This window comes from Esox lucius, chromosome 17 (genome assembly GCF_011004845.1).
Source record: "Esox lucius isolate fEsoLuc1 chromosome 17, fEsoLuc1.pri, whole genome shotgun sequence".
Classification (NCBI taxonomy): Eukaryota; Metazoa; Chordata; class Actinopteri; order Esociformes; family Esocidae; genus Esox; species Esox lucius.
Window position 1 is genome coordinate 44,574,900 of NC_047585.1, and position 20,768 is coordinate 44,595,667.

At 42.2% G+C, this 20,768-nt stretch overlaps 1 protein-coding gene across 4 annotated transcripts; it reads right to left on the bottom strand.

Annotated features, from left to right (window-relative positions):
- Nucleotides 1-3: 3 nt before the first annotated feature.
- wdr93 (WD repeat domain 93) lies at nt 4-20,726 on the bottom strand. Of its 4 annotated transcripts, none has more exons than XM_034287493.1 (15): nt 20,564-20,726; nt 20,097-20,244; nt 19,249-19,459; nt 18,875-18,939; nt 18,452-18,530; nt 18,113-18,262; nt 11,953-12,139; nt 11,294-11,364; nt 11,030-11,116; nt 10,614-10,745; nt 9,929-10,190; nt 9,484-9,544; nt 7,734-7,890; nt 6,732-6,930; nt 4-2,806 (listed from the first exon to the last, which is right to left on the bottom strand). In XM_034287493.1, exons 2-15 carry the CDS (start codon nt 20,241-20,243, stop codon nt 2,689-2,691), a joined length of 1,926 nt encoding a protein of 641 aa, XP_034143384.1. In that variant the 5' UTR covers nt 20,244; nt 20,564-20,726; the 3' UTR covers nt 4-2,688. The 4 variants fall into 4 exon arrangements, with proteins under 4 accessions (XP_034143384.1, XP_028969606.2, XP_028969607.2 ...); XM_029113773.2 differs by having other exon boundaries at nt 19,980-20,244; XM_029113774.2 differs by lacking the exon at nt 4-2,806 and having other exon boundaries at nt 6,812-6,949; nt 19,980-20,244.
- Between the last annotated feature and the right edge of the window lie 42 nt (nt 20,727-20,768).

Consider the following 20,768-nt stretch of genomic DNA (forward strand, 5'->3'; position numbering starts at 1 on the left):
GAGTGTCAAAACATGTTGTAGGTAACACCTTTCTTAAATCCTGGTGGTATAATTCCTCATGATGCAGGTAGGCTTATAATGATGTATAAAACTGACCATGGGTAGCTACTGTCCTACAGAGACCCTCTTGTATCTCTACCTTATAAGGAACCACACTTAAATAATGTAAAGGCTACTTTAGATGAAATGCATATTCAATTGTCTAGATCGTGAATATAGTCAACCATGCAATCCACCTGTTATACTGATACCTGTTATACTGATAAATGTGACTAATACTAGGACTGACATAGGGATTAACTGGGACTGATTCAGGGACTAACCAGGACCGATGCGTGGATTAACCATGACGGATACTTGGAAAAACCAGGACTGGTACCGTGACTGATGGATTCTGGGACTAACCGGGACTGATTCTGAGACTTGAGCAGCCAAAACATGGAAGCAGCGGAACTCTTGTCACGGTGATACAAAGGTCCAGGCACTGAAACGGAGATCACATGACAGTAATATTATGGTCGTTGTCTTGTTGCCACGCCAGACACGATCCAGGCAATACTTGTGTTGTGTACTGATGGGCCATTTGAGGACAGTAGTGGTCCTTCAACATCAGACGGTGTTCCTCAAAGATCTGATGTTGTGCTCGTCTACCATGCCGACCGTGATGAATGGTACACATGAGTACAGTCAAAAACACTACATGTACAATGGAATAGGCAACAGATCAATGAATTCCAGCAACAGAGGTAAGACCCATGCAGATCAGGTAACTGGGCTCACTATAAGAGGTGAGACATACAGACAAGTGGATGAGGTGCTTAGCAGATCAGGTAACTGGGCTCACTATAAGTGGTGAGACATACAGACAGGTGGATGAGGTGCTTAGCAGATCAGGTAACTGGGCTCACTATAAGAGGTGAGACATACAGACAGGTGGATGAGGTGCTTAGCAGATCAGGTAACTGGGCTCACTATAAGTGGTGAGACATACAGACAGGTGGATGAGGTGCTTAGCAGATCAGGTAACTGGGCACACTATAAGTGGTGAGACATACAAACAGGTGGATGAGGTGCTTAGCAGATCAGGTAACTGGGCTCACTATAAGAGGTGAGACATACAGACAGGTGGATGAGGTGCTTAGCAGATCAGGTAACTGGGCACACTATAAGTGGTGAGACATACAGACAGGTGGATGAGGTGCTTAGCAGATCAGGTAACTGGGCTCACTATAAGTGGTGAGACAGACAGGTGGATGAGGTGCTTAGCAGGTGCACTGATCAGAAAGAGGTTTTAGAGTTCATTCTGCAGTTCATTCCAGTCATTGGCAGCTGAAAACTGACGATGGCGGAAAAAAAAGCACTGATGTTAGTAATGACCAGTGTGAGGAATCTTCCAGGGCGCAGCTTTCTAGTGGGTAGACATATACTGAGGAGCAAGCTAAGATCAAGGGGGATTCCATTAGATCGGGACCAGTCATAAACATCTATGCTTGAGACAAATAAAGGCTATCATGGACAAAATTACAAGGGCCACACTGAAAATGGGTTACATTCAGGTTACATTATGTTAAGACATTATGTACCAGAACACTCCGCTACGAATACCTTTTCCTTGCAGAGAAAACGGTTTTATGTAGATAACAAGCTGCATTATATGCCTAGACAAAATACCTGACACATTAAGCAAAATGACAGTATAGTGTCTAGTGCTTCAAAACACATTCTGTTATACAGAGACATGTTTGTCAGAGGAAGATTGCCTACTGTAGTTAGGAGAATGTGAGAATGGAAACAAAGGGATCGAAGACAGTGAAAGAGATGATAATGTCTTTGGGCGCCGAGTTTCACGCTTAGCAGAGCAGATCGTGGCTTTTCCTCCGATTAAGGGCTGAGATTGGATTGGGTAAATAAAAAAAAAACAGCAGATAATACCAAACAGTCTCTCAATATAGGAACTACAATACTTACACTGTATGACACTAAAACAACCCATTGTCTTGACAAACACATAGAACATAGATTACATAAATTCTCTTGGTTTTTATGGGTCAGTGTGTAATTAATACATTGCTCACCCTGTCGGTAAAACTGAGACGTTTTATTCTTCACTCCTGTCAGTAAAACACTGAGACGTTTTATTCTTCACTCCTGTCGGTAAATCTATGAGACCTTTTATTCTTCACTCCTGTCAGTAAAACTATGAGACGTTTTATTCTTCACTCCTGTCGGTAAAACTATGAGACGTTTTATTCTTCACTCCTGTCGGTAAAACTATGAGACGTTTTATTCTTCACTCCTGTCGGTAAAACTATGAGACCTTTTATTCTTCACTCCTGTCGGTAAATCTATGAAACCTTTTATTCTTCACTCCTGTCGGTAAAACTATGAGATGTTTTATTCTTCACTCCTGTCAGTAAAACACTGAGACGTTTTATTCTTCACTCTCGTCGGTAAAACTATGAGACATTTTATTCTTCACTCCTGTCAGTAAAACACTGAGACGTTTTATTCTTCACTCTTGTCAGTAAACCTATGAGATGTTTTATTCTTCACTCCTGTCAGTAAAACACTGAGACGTTTTATTCTTCACTCCTGTCAGTAAACCTATGAGATGTTTTATTCCTCACTCCTGTCAGAAAAAGTATGTTGCATTCCTCTGCTCATGTTGCATTCCTCATCTAATAATCCCTATGGCTGTGGTTTTGGCGGTTTACGGTGGTTCTGTGAGAGCACCATGACTGCATGCTGTTGGAGATGGTTCCATGTCTGGGTCAAGACTTTGTTTCTCTGTCCAACAGATTCCGCCCTGAAACACAAAGCAACGAGACAATTACAACACAGCCGATTTACAGGACAAATACATACAGAATATTATATTACACCCACTGCCAGACAGACAGGATAATTTCTGTATATTACACACTAACACACTGCTAGGATAGTTACTGTATATTTACATGCTAACACACTGCAAGGATAGTTACTGTATATTTACACGCTAACACACTGCTAGGATAGTCACTGTACATTTACACACTAACACGCTGCTAGAATAGTAACTGTATATTTACACACTAACACTCTGCTAGGATTGTAACTGTATATTTATACAGTAAAACACTGCTAGGATAGTTACTGTATGTTTACACGCTAACATATTGCTAGGATCATAGACATAATAAACAGTAGACGCCGCATTGGCTGCTGGGGCGCGAGAAATACGGCCGCCATGTTTGACCGGTCATACTCCTATTTGCGTAGCAGCAGAAGCAACGATGCCAGAGCACTATGGAGCATACTCCTGCTCATATCGGCGGACCATCGAAAGCAGGGCTCGGGGGATTACTTTTCACAAGTAAGATTGAACATTACCGTATTATTGGTTGTATTTTGTGACTAGAATATTACCAGAGAGTTGAGAAGGAGCAAGGATCTTTGATATTACTGTACTGAAATCGTATCCAGCTAGCTAGGCTATGTTTACTGCACCAGGCGGTGTTCACCCAGCGAACTGAGACTTGATAAGTCATATTCTATAACACTGACTCAAGAATGCTATTGTAGAAATAAAGCAAATATTACTGGTATAACATTGGCCAGCTAATTATATATTTATATAAATAAAAGACGGTATTATCACTGTTGTGCAGTACTAGCTTAGCTAGTAACTTAGTATTTTGGTGGTACCTTCACTATTTTCAGAATCAAGTAACTTTTTTCAGTAGTAGTAACTCCTTTATTTACCAAGTAGCTTGGCCACACAAGCTACTTTTCTTGTCATGTGAAATTAGCACAACTTAAAGTAGCTTCCTATGTAATGAACTAGCCTACTGCTGTGTTTATGTAACTTTTTTTTTTATATATTTTTTTTTTGTGTTACTTAGCTTGCTACATTTGACTGGGTGGTAGCTTTTGTGTAGTGAAGCTTTATTCATGGCAGAGTAACTAATAGCTTAGCTCACTGCAATTTCCAAGTAACTTGCCCAACACTGTGTATTATTCACATGTAATTCACCCTAACACAAGTAAGTTACCTCTCATGTCTCATACCCACCACACTTAAAATAAAGGCAACAGAACATCTGATAGTAGAATGGTTTTCAAACAAGCTTATTATTTAGTTCAGCGGTATGTCCTATTTAATTCAATCAGAGCGTCAGGTAGGGTTGGTGTTCTTTTAATTACAATTTTGAAAATATACCTAATGAATATCTTTATGTCTTGTGAGTAATGTATGTATTGTGTGCCTGTTTTCCATATAAGGAGGCTGGAATAACAATCCATCGGCACTTCCAGGCCATCTTCCGCCGCCTGATGGTTCGGTGTGGTGTCTCACCTGTGTAAAGCACTATATACATTATAATGTATTTTTTAAAATTATTATTTTAATAAGGTGCTGAGTGCTGCAGAGAGGGTGATCCGCCAAGCTTCACCAATGCCAGCTCCTAAGGTGTCGACAGTCACAGACATCGTCCGGGAGGAGATTGGAACGGAGGATGTTTTTCTGCTTGGGGAACACATTGAGGAGACTCAGTTTGGCATCGACAACCCTCATTCTGACTTGTTGTCATTGGTTGTGTCTGTGTTTCTCAAAATAAGGCTGCACCACATTACCAAACTCACCTCTCTTGAACTGCAGAAAGGGAGCACGAGGAAGAACTGTCCTCTTTCAGGGGTTTTAGAGCGTGTGCATGTGTGTGGTTCCACGACAATTCAAGACTTTAATCCTAAATTCCAACATCCCAAAACTAATTCTAAGCTTTATCTGTACTTTAACCTTACTCATCACACATAGTATCTTTATGTCATAACTGTCATCATTCTGACAAGATTAACACTGAATCTGAAAGCAATGGCTTAAAACTGCCTGAAAACAATGGTCTGTCACATTTTATGTGAATACTGCTGTAAGTGATGGTGGGTCTGTAAATACCTCTGTTTGTTTGTGTTTCATGAACTCTAGCCTCATGGTGTGTGTCTCCAGGAATCCAAATGTTGGTCTCCTTTGCCTTACACTAAGTTTGTGAGCTTGTGTATAATGAAGTTTATCTTTACATTATGTCCTTGTTATTGTCTTAGCCCTGATCCCTTTCCCTCTGGGTTCTGAAAAGCACTTGTAACTGTGTTTTGAAAATTGCTACATTAATTAAGTTTGCAGACTTTTCAAGGGAGTTTCAACAAAGTAAATGTGTAGTTTAAATAAAAACAGTCACTTTTCATTTCATCCTGCTATTTTAGACTGGGACCCATGTGAGTATGTTGGGATGGGGGCTGTGAAATGAGAGAGAGAGAAATATATATTTCTGACTTTACTGCCACTATTTACACATTAGGTGTTTCAATCAGAATGATTAAACTGGAAATGTTCCTGTTTTTCTCCCTTTTTGGGGATTATGTTCACAGTTTTGATGAATATAAAACTATGAATATTAAAATACGCCGAACCATGTGTCCTGTATCATAGCTACATGTATGACCTTTGCAGCAAAAAAACCTGCGTGAAAATCAGTAAGGTATTCACTGAGGTATGATTAATTAAATGCGCTGACAGGTCGTTTCACCTGCCAAAACAGATTACATTGAGTGGAATGGCGGACCGGTCCAAGATGGCGGTCCCACGGCTCGTCAGCGCCAGTAGGCAGTAGCGGTCGATGCGGCGTCTATTATTTATTATGTCTATGGCTAGGATAGTTACTGTATATTAACACGCTAACACAATGCTAGGATAGTTACAGTGTATTTACACGCTACCACACTGCTAGGATAGTTACTGTATATTTACACACTAACACTCTGCTAGGATAGTAACGGTATATTTATACACTAAAACACTGTTAGGATAGTTACTGTATATTTACACACTAACACTCTGCTAGGATAGTAACTGTATATTTATACACTAAAACACTGTTAGGATAGTTACTGTATATTTACACACTAACACAATGCAAGGATAGTTACTGTATATTAAACACTAACATTCTGCCAGCCTAGTTACTGTATGTTTACACAGTAACACACTACTTGGCTAGTTACTGTATATTCACACACTAACACACAGCTAGGATAGTTATTGTATATTTATGCAATAACACATTTCCAGGGCTATTGTCACCAGCGGTGATAGTAATCTTTTACAGCATCCAAGTATAAAAAAATGCTGAGGCTATGCTGTACTGGTGACTCTTATTAGAATAATAAAAATGTAATACCATCAGAAATATAGGCAATTCCCCAGAAAGGTCAAGGTTCCCAGACACTCTGCTTTAACACCCAATCAAACACCTGTTTGATTTGACTGATTCAACATCTGCTAGTTTTAGAAACCTAGATATCAAGCGATACTAGAAAGTGCAGCGTCGGATTACAACATCACAGCTGTCCAGCAACAAGCTACTCCGATGTGTTCCTCCTACTGTAATGTTCCGACAGGCAAATTAGATGCTATAGGAGGTAGCTACCAGACATTATAACAAGCCCACTGAAACCCATCTGTCATTTAACACTGTTCTTAAGGAAAGGTTTTACACCAACTAGAGTTAATCAGGTACAACAGGTCAGAGTTATTTTGAAATGAGACAGGATTTGTGTCAAAAAGTATTATAAAACCCAACGTATTCAGATTTATCCACTAGCTCAAGGCTTACAGTATTTGTTGAGCAAATTTCTTTTCTGTGGGTTATAGGCACTTGCAAAGCTGTGACAGGCTAAATGAAATAGGTGAAAAAAACCTTTGCTGAAAATAGAGGTTCCACGTTTCCTCCAGGCTTGATGGTGCTGTTGCTGATTGGCCATGCTGTGAGGATGCTAGCAGGACATCTCCGGTTCTGTACGGCTTCACGACATCCGCGTCATGGAAACGGAACACAAAGAGGCGACTCCCACCATCGTCCGTCTCCTCTGCTCTGTCAGGGCTTGGAAGGTGATCCCCTGGAGGAAGTAAGCAACTCTGAAAGGAGTTTGTTGTAATAACAGTGAAAACCTAATATGGCTTAATGTCAGCTCAAACCAAATACAGTTAATAAATAGAACAAAATACCTGAAAAGGATTAATACGAGGTCATTATAAAGGAATTGAGTTAATCAGTATAGGTCAGTCAGTGACAGAAAATGTCACTAAGATAAAGCTGTTGCATGGAAGAGTGGGCTAAAATGTTGTCAGGGCCATGAGGCAGACCGACAACTACAGGAAGTGTTTGGTTGTAATGAATAATATTGCAGTAATTGCAGTTACATTTTCAGGGTGGGGCGTTGGGCGTTGGGCGTTGCGTTACATTGTTCATACATTTTGCTTTGGGATTAGTTCACCCAGGGTATCGTTATGTATTATTAGGTTTACCTTGAAGAGCTGAGAACACTCAGTGAAAAAAATATGCAAAAAATGATTTTGAAATGGGGCCTAATATGTTCTGCCACTGAAGAGAAACTGGGAGGTTCTGCATTCAGAGATAAAAAGGAGGTTCTGCATTCAGCAGGAAAGGCTTGAAAATCATGACATTTTATTAGGTCTGTGGAATACAATGTTGAAATGCCTTTAGAACTACATTTATAAACATCTAGTTTTTAAATATTTATGAAATATTGATTTCAAAATATTGCCAATTGTTCAGAAGTACGTAACAAAGGTTTGTCACTACACAGTAAATCAGCCATGCCATATCAATCCAAGCAGAGGTATAAATATAAAGGTTTTTCTATTTTGTCTGGTGAGATACAGTCCCCCGTGTCGGTACCTCTTATGAGCAGCGCCTGCTGGTTGGGCTCCATCAGGAACAGGGGCTCCCAGGGCCGGGCCAGGGCGTGGCTGTCTGGGAAGGACAGGCGGCACACTCTGCTCCTAGTGACCACGTCTTCAAGAAACACCTGGCCGTTCCTGTGCAAGACCACAGCCTGTTCACCAGAGACGACCAGGAAACAACCAGGAACAGATGATGGAACATGAACACAGCCTGTTTACCAGAGACCACCAGGAAACAACCCAAGGACAGATGAACATGACCACAACATGTTTACCAGAGACCACCAGGAAACAACCTGAGACAGATGAACATGACCACAACATGTTTACCAGAGACCACCAGGAAACAACCTGAGACAGATGAACATGACCACAACATGTTTACCAGAGACCACCAGGAAACAACCTGAGACAGATGAACATGACCACAACATGTTTACCAGAGACCACCAGGAAACAACCTGAGACAGATGAACATGACCACAACATGTTTACCAGAGACCACCAGGAAACAACCCGAAACAGATGATGGCTCTTGCCTCCTACATTCTGATGGTGTCCTGATATTTACACTAAGATCTGACCACTAGTGTCTTTTAATCTTTGGCACCCCTCAGAAAATGTGGGCACAGTCAGAATGTGGACAAGATATGGACCAGGGACATATGTTATCACCAGGTATAAACATGGTTTAACGTCGGTTTTACAGAGATTAGATAATAAATCAGTATAAAGTCTACACACAGAGCCACTGAAAGGCAACATACAACATGATGGACCTCAACCCCGGGCTGTAGGCTGTTCAAAGTGCTACAAGACAACCAGGACAGATAGACTGGAAACAATCCCTGATTTCCTTACACAGCTCTCTTGTCTTGGCCATTGTGGGAGGTTGGAGTCTGTTTGATTGAGTGTGTGGACAGGTGTCTTTTATACAGGTAACAAGTTCAAACAGGTGCAATTAATACAGGTAATGAGTGGAGAACAGGAGGGCTTCTTAAAGAAAAACTAACAGGTCTGTGAGAGCCGGAATTCTTACTGGTTGGTTGGTGATCAAATACTTATGTCATGCAATAAAATGCAAATTAATTATTTAAAAATCATACAATGTGATTTTCTGGATTCCGTCACTCACAGTTTTAGTGTACCTATGATAAAAATTACAGACCTCTACATGCTTTGCAAGTAGGAAAACCTGCAAAGTGTATGAAATACTTGTTCTCCCCACTGCACATCCAATATAATGACTGTGTCAATAATGAAACATTGAAACAATTAAATCCATCTACGTACATCTCATGTAATGGGTACTTTAGGTCTGCAGTAGTGCCATACACAGACAATAGGGTGTCATTACTGACACAGCCCATATAATGGCACCTACATAATCAAAACACTCATTATCAACCCTCTGAATAAAAGCAGGCAGCACAACAAGATTATGGGATGGATAGAGACCGCCAAATGAAGAGCACCAGTCAGCAAATCTTTTCAATATCTAACTGATAATGTCATCTGATTGGACAGGGACAGGCTGACTGATCTTGTCATCGGATTGGACAAGGACAGGCTGACTGATCTTGTCATCTGATTGGTCGGGGACAGGCTGACTGATCTTGTCATCGGATTGGACAGGGACAGGCTGACTGATCTTGTCATCTGATTGGTCGGGGACAGGCTGACTGATCTTGTCATCTGATTGGTCGGGGACATGAAGTTTAGGAAGTCTTCATAATAAAACATACCAGGTGCTGGAGGAACGGTACAGCAACAGTCACCACAGGAAAACACTCTGAATCTCGAGGTCTGACAGATGAAGAGAGAGAGAGGGATATTCAGGAAGGGAGACAGACAGACAGACAGACAGAAAGAGAGAGACAAACGGAGAGACAGATGTAGAAATAGTGTACATGTATATTTATAAGCCAGGTGGTTTGAATCTTGAATGCTGATTGGCTGATAGCCGCGGTATATGAGACCCGTATACCACAGGTATGATATCACATGGTTGCCAGCACAATCCGAACAGTAAAAAGGGATATGATGTTCCTTTGGATGGACACTTAAGTTAAGTCCAGCCTTCGGCATACTCAAACACTGATGCTGTTTTGTAAATTTGGGGACTTATTGTGAACTTGACAGCACATAGAAAGAAAGACAAAGATGTTGTGATATGCATAAACAGACAACCTTTCAGATAGTTGTGTGACATCATGGGAATCCATTCCTCTGCCTGCTGACACTATATGGCGTGCCCCACTCTGACAGCTGACGAGGACGTGGACCTTTGTGTTGATGTGGCTGGTGCCTTGCCCGAGGAAGGTTCCGTTCTGGTTCTGGTCAGGACCCTGGCTGAGGGCCTCATCAAAACCAGCACCAGGCCAGTACTCCAGGAAAGTCAGGCTGCTGAACACACTGTCGGCTGCCACGGCGACCACACACAGCGGAAGACCTGCACATTGGAGAAGACCTATAAGAAACTAACTACACACAGCCACTTCTGAATAAACCCAGCAAATCTGTTCAAGGCTTTTATAATCTACAGAAAATAAATGGGGTTGAAGGTATATGGATATGAAATGGCATACTTAACAACTGAGGTTGAAGGTATATGGATATGAAATGGCATACTTAACAACTGAGGTAAACAAAACAAAATAAGAAAACACGTTTTAAATTTTTTGGCACTGTGTGCTATTTCCATCAGTTAGCATAACATGTATACCATGGAATTTACTAAACACTGTTAAAATTAACTAGTTCTTTTGAAATATTTACTAGTTACTATTCAATTTGTCCTAGTCCAAATTCAAAAGATACTAGTAATTATTCCAAAACGACTATTCACTAAGCCAATCATAACCAGTGGACAGACCTAGCTGTCTGTCCCAGACTGTGACCAGTTCACCCTCTAGTCCCAGCGCCAGGAATCTGGTACAGCTGCTGACCGCAGAACACAGGACTTCCTGGGCGTTGGGCCACAGAACATCTGGCTTGGGTTCTGGGTCTGGAGGAAAGAAGAGAGGAATGAGGAGCTACTACTTCTAGTGCTTCAACACCCCCTACTGACCGGGTGGAGCTACTACACCCAGAACAAGCATTGAGGTAGTGGTTCTAGTACTGTATGGTTCTGAGAGCCAACTGCTTTTGAGTGATATTAATTAAAGTAGCCTGAGACGCCGTCATAATCACAACTCGACTCCAGAGGGTTAAAATGGCCCTCTACTACGGTACCGGCTGTGCCTGGCTGAACATGAAACCCTAGAAGTCCTCTGAATCTGGTGAATGTACCTGTCTTGTCTTTGGGAGTTGTGCACAGCAGATAGTGCAACAGACTGTGGCTGCCGTTCCACCACAGACATACAGCTACTGCCTCTCCTGGGGACAGACAGGGCAGGAATATTATCAATGACAACAACAACTAAGACATTTGAGTTAACACTAGATTCCATTTGTGATTTATAACCTGTTGATTTCTATCTGCGTAAGACCCCAAATTAACAATTAAAGATTCAAATACAGATTCATAATACATTTAATATAAACCTAACCCACCTGGTTGAGGCTTATACCCTCCCAGGGCAGGAAACAGACCTCCAGGGAGCAGGAAGTGACTGGTCACACGTCTTCAAAAAGCACAGCATCTCCACGGTTAAGAAACTAACCTCCACAGACTGTCTGGTTATTGACTGATTCAGACTCTCTGGGTATTGACTGATTCAGACTCTCTGGGTATTGACTGATTCAGACTCTCTGGGTATTGATTGATTCAGACTCTCTGGTTATTGACTGATTCAGAATCTTTGGGTATTGACTGATTCAGAATATCTGATTATTGACTGATTTAGACTGTCTGAGTATTGACTGATTCAGACTCTCTGGTTATTGACTGATTCAGAATCTTTGGGTATTGACTGATTCAGAATATCTGATTATTGACTGATTTAGACTGTCTGAGTATTGACTGATTCAGACTCTCTGGGTATTGACTGATTTAGACTGTCTGAGTATTGACTGATTCAGACACTCTGGGTATTGACTGATTCAGACTCTCTGGGTATTGACTGATTCAGACTCTCTGGGTATTGACTGATTTAGACTGTCTGAGTATTGACTGACCAAAGGTCCTATATTTATCATTAAAATGTGAATATTCCTTTAATGTTTGATTCATTCAAAACATTTCCAGAACAACCAGTCTGTCCATTGTTTACCTGAGTACGTCCTCTGAGTCTTTGGAGAGCCTGGGGTTAGTTACTAGGTACTTCCTGTATAGAGACTTAAACAGAGCATCCTGCTCCTCCCACTGGCGACTGCTGATCAGGTGGTTCTGTCCTGAGCCAATAACAGTGCTGTCCACAGTCTTTTGCAACACTTCAAATGGGCTCTTCATGGTAGAGCCTGTTAAAATATTGATAAGATGTGTGTTATCTTGTTATTCTGAGCATACTACAGCCCACTAAGATGAACATACTGTTCACAATACATATCTTTTAAAAAGTTTTGTGAGCGTGATGATGTGTGATATCTGTTAGAATTTAGAAATATAGTGGTTAAATAATAGAGAACCAATAGAGAACCTGCACAAATCAAGGGAGAAATTCCTTTCTTTATTGGATTAATGCAGCAGAGTTGTCCTATTTCAATGAACGTTCCAAAATGTCTCACTGTAATGTTGGTTACAAGCTGATATATACATTGAAGGGTGTGTCTACCGAGCAAAGATCATGTTTCCAAGACGATAACCCCCATGCCAGATGGTCAATGTAAAGATTACTGTAGTTATCAGAGCGCAACCTACTGAAAGAGAGAATCTAAACACAGATGTTCCTATTGCTCTCTTACCTAGGCACATATAACCTACAATGAAACACCTTCATAATACATTTAAAATACTACATTATTAACCCTCATACATATGAAATCACCATATGAGTTAATTTAGGAAAATATATGTAGGGAATTAGTGTAGGGAATTAAGTTAGTTTCCAATCAAGTGTCCTTTGGTTCTTGTCTTCAGTCTTTTCCATCTTGTATCAGTGATGTAAAGTTATTCCAGTCAGTGGACCGAGCAAATTGCCTGGTTGTCCTAACAAGTCAGTGTAGGTGTGTAGTGGAGTAGTGAGTTTCCAACACTTCACTAATTCAAGATTAACACCACAACAGTGTCTTCCACTATGTTGGGACCATGTGACCATGTGTGCTTCAACAGTCCATCAGACTTTCATCCACTGGGTGTTGTTCCGTCAACTCCCAAAAAAAACTATAGATCCGTACTAAAACGTGTGGGTCTCAAGTTCTATCATTAGAGTGAAGTTTACACCCTATCAAGGCAAGTTTCCATAAAAGTCTATGTCCAGTTTCCTTTTCCATCCAGAACTGGCTGGGTGGATGTTTGAATCCTTGCGCTATATTTATGCCCGATAGCAACTAGCAGTGGAATAAGATTGTCAGACATGACTTTGCTTAGCCAAATCAAAAATGGTCAGATCTACTCAATTCAACCGTTAAAATGTTAAACCTTTCAAAAAAACCCATGTAATATTTCATGTAACTCTTTATAAGTACCATTTCGATTTGCCTTGAGCCCTGAGCTCAACTCTTTCCAAACATAATCAATGATCATGTCATACATCCCCCCTGCCATCACTTCATTACATCAATGGAAAGAGACTTTGAATAAGGTGGGGAAGACATCGTCTGGGAAGGATCAGGTGTGTTATGTAATGTTGGCCCATCTCAGTGATGGGGTGTTGGGCACGGTTTTGGGCCTGTTCAACAGGGTGTGGGTAGAGGGGAAGCTACCGGTGGCATGGAAGGAGTCGGTGGTGGTGCCTGTTAGGAAGCCTGGGAAGGATCCAACAAGACCGTCTAACTATAGGCCGATGGCAGGAAGGGGTACTATGGACCCTGTTCTGTGTTAAGAGGCGGAGGTCAGGAAGGCACAGGTGAATGGGGAGGCAGTGGTGGCTGTCTTTTGTGATGTGGAGAAAGCGTATGACATGTTGTGGAAGGAGGGGCTGCTGATTAAGCTTGGAATCATGGAGGTTTGAGGCAGGACGTACAATTGGATTAAAGACTCCCTGTTTGGTAGGTCAGGTGAGGGTGGGGACGGCGTTGTCCAGGAGATGTGCTGAGGAGAATGGAACCCCTCAGGGGAGCGTGATCAGTCCGGTCCTGTTTTTGGTCATGGGGACGGCGTTGTCCAGGAGATGTGCTGAGGAGAATGGAACCCCTCAGGGGAGCGTGATCAGTCCGGTCCTGTTTTTGGTCATGGGGACGGCGTTGTCCAGGAGATGTGCTGAGGAGAATGGAACCCCTCAGGGGAGCGTGATCAGTCCGGTCCTGTTTTTGGTCATGGGGACGGCGTTGTCCAGGAGATGTGCTGAGGAGAATGGAACCCCTCAGGGGAGCGTGATCAGTCCGGTCCTGTTTTTGGTCATGGGGACGGCGTTGTCCAGGAGATGTGCTGAGGAGAATGGAACCCCTCAGGGGAGCGTGATCAGTCCGGTCCTATTTTTGGTCATGGGGACGGCGTTGTCCAGGAGATGTGCTGAGGAGAATGGAACCCCTCAGGAGAGCGTGATCAGTCCGGTCCTGTTTTCTATAATGATTAATGACGTGTACTGTTGGGTACAGCAGGGTGTTGGTAGGTCGCTGTATGCTGATGATGGGGCCTTATGGAAGAGGGGTAGAGATGTGACGTATGTTGTCAGGAAGGTTCAGGAAGTGGTTGATGGGGTAGAAAGATGGGCAAGACAGTGGGGTTCTAGGTTTTCAGTGGAAAAGACAAAGGTGTTAATTTTCACAAGGAGGAAGGTGGGTGACAAGGTTCAGGTTAAATTGTATGGGAGGAATTTGGGAGAAGGTTGAGGTTTTCAGGTTTCTCTGTATCTTCTGTGATGTAAGAACGACGTGGGCTTAGCACATTGAGGGTGGTGGTGAGGTGTAAGAAGGTGCTGAATGAGATGGATTGGGTGTGAGTGTTGCTAAAAGGTTTACTGATCACTTGGCGGTTTACCTGGCTGAGCTTCTGGTGGTGCAGTTTGTATTTAGGTGAGTGGAGGACACTAAGCTCAGAAGGAAGGTTATTTGCTCAGATTCGTGTGAGGTGTTCTTCAAATCCACTAGGCAGGACATTTTAAATAGGGTGTTGGAAGCACAGGATAGAGTGAGAAGAGATGGGTTGCAGGTCTCATTCATGTGGGTTCTGGCTCATGCTGGGGTGGCTGGGAATGAAGAAGCCGATGAATTGGCGAAGCAGGCCCTGATGAGGGGGGTGGTGCATGTGTTGGTGTCCTTGAGCAGAGCAGAGGCTAAGGGGGTTGTGTGGAATTAGGTGAGGAAGGTGTGGCAGGACCAGTGGAATGCGGACACCAAAGGAAGGCACTTCCTTTTGGGGATGGAAGGAGTTAGGAGTATGAAGGAGGAAACGATTGTGACTAGATTGAGGGTGGGGCACTGTGGATTGGAAGGAGGGCAGTTAGGAGTATGAAGGAGAAACCGATTGTGACTAGATCGAGGGTGGGGCACTGTGGATTGGAAGGAGGACAGTTAGGAGTATGAAGGAGAAAACGATTGTGACTAGATTGAGGATGGGGCACTGTGGATTGGAAGGAGGGCAGTTAGGAGCAGTAAGGAGGAAAGGATTTTGACTAGATTGAGAGTGGGGCACTGTGGACTGGAGGGAGGGCAGTTAGGAGCAGTAAGGAGGAAAGGATTTTGACTAGATTGAGAGTGGGGCACTGTGGATTGGAGGGAGGGCAGTTAGGAGCAGTAAGGAGGAAAGGATTTTGACTAAATTGAGGGTGGGGCACTGTGGACTGGAGGGAGGGCAGTTAGGAGCAGTAAGGAGGAAAGGATTTTGACTAGATTGAGGGTGGGGCACTGTGGACTGGAGGGAGGGCAGTTAGGAGCAGTAAGGAGGAAAGGATTTTGACTAGATTGAGGGTGGGGCACTGTGGACTGGAGGGAGGGCAGTTAGGAGCAGTAAGGAGGAAAGGATTTTGACTAGATTGAGGGTGGGGCACTGTGGATTGCACGGCACGCTACACATGATAGGGAAGCATCTGACAGGGTTGTGTGACTGTGGGGAAGTGGAGACGGTGGGTCACGTCCTGAGGCAGTGCAGACTCTACGAGAGGGAGAGGTTGCAACAGGGTCTGATGGCAGAGGGGGTGCACGTGTTGAGTTTAGAAGCTATGTTGGGGAGGGGGTGTTCAGGTGCAGTGGTTAGGTGTCTGTTTGTGTTCCATGGAGAAACTGGGTTGGCAGGGAGAATTTAGGTCCTCCCTGAAGCTGGCCCACACTCCAATAGCGTTGGATGCCAACCGCCGTTAAACCCCACAGAAGAAGATACCAGGCATCGTTGTAAATTATCCTTTTCGTTCTTGATGGTGTCCTATTCGCGCCAAGATATTAAAACATGTGCACATGCGTGTCAGAGGCTGCAGTCCTCCTGTCGTATTTGTACAACTGGACGGCATTGTATTTTACTTGTACAGGTCAATGTATAATCACCTAAAACCATTAGCATTGTCAACGAAATACAGTTTAGCACTTCTCTCAAATGTATCCACCTTAGAGAGTTTCACAATGTTAATCGTGGCCTAGTCAGGGACTAACTAAGTCTCTGTGGACTACCTAAGCTATAGCATTACTTGATTTGGTCGTTAAATTGTGTAGGTTTTCGACTACTCAACCAGTCAGCTGTTCACAGGAACCAAGAACAGAAAAGCCAGCATCATTACGGGTGCGCGCAGTCAGCTTTAGAGTCTCAGGAACTCCAGCAAAACTTTAGTTTTCAGGCATAATCGAAAGTCCAACCAAATGGCTCACAGCACAGAGTATTGTGGAATCTGTGTAATTATGGAGGATTTTAAATGTATTATGAAGGTGTGTTTCATTGGAAGTTATATGCACCTAGGTAAGAGAGCAATAGGAACATCTGTGTTTAGATTCTGGCTTTCAGTTGATTGCGCTTTGATAACCACAGTAATGTTTACATTGACCATCTGGCATGGGGGTTATCATCTTAGAAACATGATCTTTGCTCAGTAGACACACCCTTCAAGGTATATATCAGCTTGTAACCAGCATTACAGTGAGACATTTTTGGGTCATTCATTGAAATAGAACAACTCTGCTGCATTAATCCAATAAATACAGAATGTATTTTCTCCCTTGATTTGTGCAGGTTCTCTATTATTTAACCACTATACATAACCGCTAAATTCTAACATATGTGATGATGTGTGATATATGATAATGTGTGATGTGTTATGATGTGTGATGTGTGATGATGTGTGATGCTGTGTGATATGTGATGATGTGTGATATATGATGATGTGTGATGTGTTATAATGTGTGATAGGTGATATGTGATGATGTGTGATGTGTGATGTGAGATAATGTGTGATAATTGATGATGTGTGATATATGATGATATGTGACTTGTTATAATGTGTGATATGTGATATATGATGATGTGTGATGTGTTATCATGTGTGATGTGAGATAAAGTGTGATATGTGATGATGTGTGATATGTGATAACGTGTGATGTGTTATGATGTGTGATGTGAGATAATGTGTGATATGTGATGATGTGTGATATGTGATAATGTGTGATATGTGATGATGTGTGATATATGATAATGTGTGATATGTGATAATGTGTGATATGTGATGATGTGTGATATATGATGATGTGTGATGTGTTATAATGTGTGATGTATGATATGTGATGATGTGTGATGTGTAATGATGTGTGATGTGAGATAAAGTGTGATATGTGATGATGTGTGATGAGAGATAAAGTGTGATATGTGATGATGTGTGATGTGTTATGATGTGTGATGTGTTATTATGTGTGATATATGATAATGTGTGATGTGTTATGATGTGTGATATGAGATAATGTGTGATATGTGATAATGTGTGATATGTGATGATGTGTGATATGTGATAATGTGTGATATGTGATAATGTGTGATATGTGATGATGTGTGATATGTGATGATATGTGATATGTGATGATGTGTGATATGTGATGATGTGTGATATGTGATGCCGTGTGGTATGTGATGCCGTGTGGTATGTGATAATGTGTGATATGTGATGCCGTGTGGTATGTGATAATGTGTGTTATGTGATGCCGTGTGGTATGTGATAATGTGGGATATGTGATGATGTGTGATATGTGATGATGTGTGATATGTGATATGTGTGGTATGTGATGATGTGTGATATGTGATGCCGTGTGGTATGTGATAATATGTGATATGTGATGATGTGTGATATGTGATAATGTGTGGTATGTGATGATGTGTGATATGTGATAATGTGTGGTATGACATTGTGCCATGACAAGTACCGGTTAGTGGCTTTGGTGGTTTAATCTTCATCACCATGGTGACAGGAGACAGTCTGATTGCAGCTCCCACTCCAGGTGCATGCTGTGACAACTCCTTCAGCCAGACGTCTTTAGGGAACCTGTACACCTCCAGACACTGAGAACCATTACCTGTTAGGCCGAGGAAAAATATTTGTTCTGGCCTTCATTCCTACCCGGTTCCAGGCACCATAAACCCAAACTGCTACACTAGGAGGTCCCACCGTAAACCCAATTAACCAGGGCTGTTGAGTCAGTATAACAGTCTGCGTTTGGTGACCAGCACATGATAAGTATTGACGAGATGTGTATGACACTCACAGCAGATGGTAGCTGCTCCGTAGTCGCCCCCCCTGGAGAGTTCAAACTTGGCACAGACACTTCTCTGGTTGATGTCCTCCTGGTCACAGATTCATGTTTTAAAAGGATGACAACATACTGGGATGAAACACTAAAGCTGAGCTTATATTGTCTTTAGTTTGTGGAGATGTATCTACTACCAAGTGCAACATTACTAGTTTATTTTAAATTGTCAAATAAAATATTTCTACCTCTGGAATTCCTCTCTGTGGGGCGGAGATAATAAGCAGACTAGAATACACCAACCTAGGTTGTTCAGTTCTTCTCCAATGCTCAACTGACACCATTTGTTCAACTGTTACAGAACTTGTCAACCTCATTAACAATACAATTTTGGAATGAAAACAGATGTTTATAAATCTTAAGCGAATCAACAATACTTACTGTTTCATTAATGACTTTTATCAGGTGGATTGTTTCTGAGGAATATGCAAAGAGTCTGGCAACACCTACAGTCAGATGAGTTGGAGTTCAAGGGGTGGAGGACGACCAGTTGGATGGAGAGAAGAACGCTGCATCTGAGTTTTCCGTAAACAGCACAAAGCTGACGATTTTCAGTTTGTCTTACTCATTGATTTTGCCGTAGTTTGTGTAGCAAGGCACTTGTAAAGCCAAGGATGTGAGTTTGGTTCCCACAGAATACCAAAACCAATATGAAAATGTATGTACTCACTACTGCACGTTGCTCTGGATCCTACATCTCAAAAACTTACATGTAATACTATACATAGTGTTAAAGCACAATGCTGTAACTTTACCCATGTCATCCAGGGCTCCCAAAAGGTAGGCCGTCTCCCCCAGACAGGTGATGTGAAGAGAGGTGATCTCCACCTGGTCCTCCTTCCACACCACCACCGTGGAGGAGGTGCTGCCCAGGGCCTGATCTAGAACAGACAGGCCGGAGGGGTGACCCAGAAAGATGTACCTGCCATCTTCAGAGCAGGCCACACAGTTGGTGCTCACTGGGATCTGGGAACATGCAAAGGAAAGGTCTTGGACTTTGATGTCGTTGACACATTTGTAAATTAACTGGTGCTCAGGTGGATATCTCACAGAGGTCACTGCTAAAGCCAACACATGCTTTGGCTGCCATTCTTTTACTTTCTCCACCACCAATGAATGAAATGAATTGCAAAACATTCCCTTGACACTTTCATCTCAGCCCATTACTTAAAATAAACTAACCAACCTGTTGTCTGATTGGTGAACCTATTGCGCATCCATTACAAATCTGTGTTTTTTTGCGTAGGCCTACTGTATATAGTGTCATCTGTTGACAGTTTATTTCCTATGCATACAGTGTTTATTTGTATTTTTTAATTATTAATGTTGTACTGTGTTGTCATGTCCTCAGTCATCTTATTGTCCCCTTTGGCCAGGACATCATTATAAATTAGAATTATTTCCTAATTGACTCACCTGGGTACTTAAAAGGTTTTATCATTTCAATAGCAGACCTATCTATGAAAATATGAAAATATGTCAGTACCCTTATTTGACTTGAGACCTTGATAACAGGTACAGTTTTATTTGCTTCCTCTGCGACCCTGAGAGTCTCTTTCTGTGAGATGCAGTCCCATGCTCTGTCTACCAGCCTGCCCAGAACCTTGTCGATCATTCTGAACGGCTGGGGCAGTTGGTCCTGGAGTTGATCCGGGTCCTTCAGGAACGACTCCTCTTCGTCATCATCACCGCAGCTCTCAGAGAGCTCCGGGATGATATCCACGGGGTCTTTTCTGATGTACACAGGCATTCTGACTCGAAGAAAATGTTATCTTGTAAGTTTAACTTCAGCAATAAAATATACTTTAGATAAATGAATCAGTGAAGAGTTCCTGGTTGAACAACACTGATTGGAAAGTGTTCCTACATGTACCTGCGGAGTGTTTTTTTTATTGCTTGCTACAGTACAGACAGTGCAGTAATTTAGTAAAGTCTAGTAGCACGCAAGCTATGATAACAACACTGCCATTGGTGTATACTAAAACGTATTTTGACAAGAATAGCAGAGCTACATAAATACACTAAATAAATGGACATCGTTTCATAGCTCACATCTGAACTTAATATTACCTTTCACGTCACAAGATGCAGAGTCAAAGCGCCCTTGTTATGTAGCTAACTTGCTTATGTGTTTTCATCCGGAGAGTTGTATAGCGTAGTCATGACAACAAAGCCACTGTGCTCTTGAGAAAACTATTCAGGACTGACTGGGAACCGCGGTTACGCACTCATTTCCTCCAATCAGAAACAAGCTCTGTGCTCTTGAGAAAACTAT

Excerpts from the sequence above, each read along its gene's own strand:
- wdr93 (XM_029113773.2), bottom strand. The coding sequence starts at position 20,243 with ATGCCTGTGTACATCAGAAAAGACCCCGTGGATATCATCCCGGAGCTC. Across the intron at positions 19,460-19,979 it reads AGGTCTCAAGTCAAATAAGG|ATCCCAGTGAGCACCAACTG; the intron begins GTACTGACATAT and ends GCATGTTCCCAG. Across the intron at positions 10,746-11,029 it reads AACTCCCAAAGACAAGACAG|ACCCAGAACCCAAGCCAGAT; the intron begins GTACATTCACCA and ends TCTTTCCTCCAG.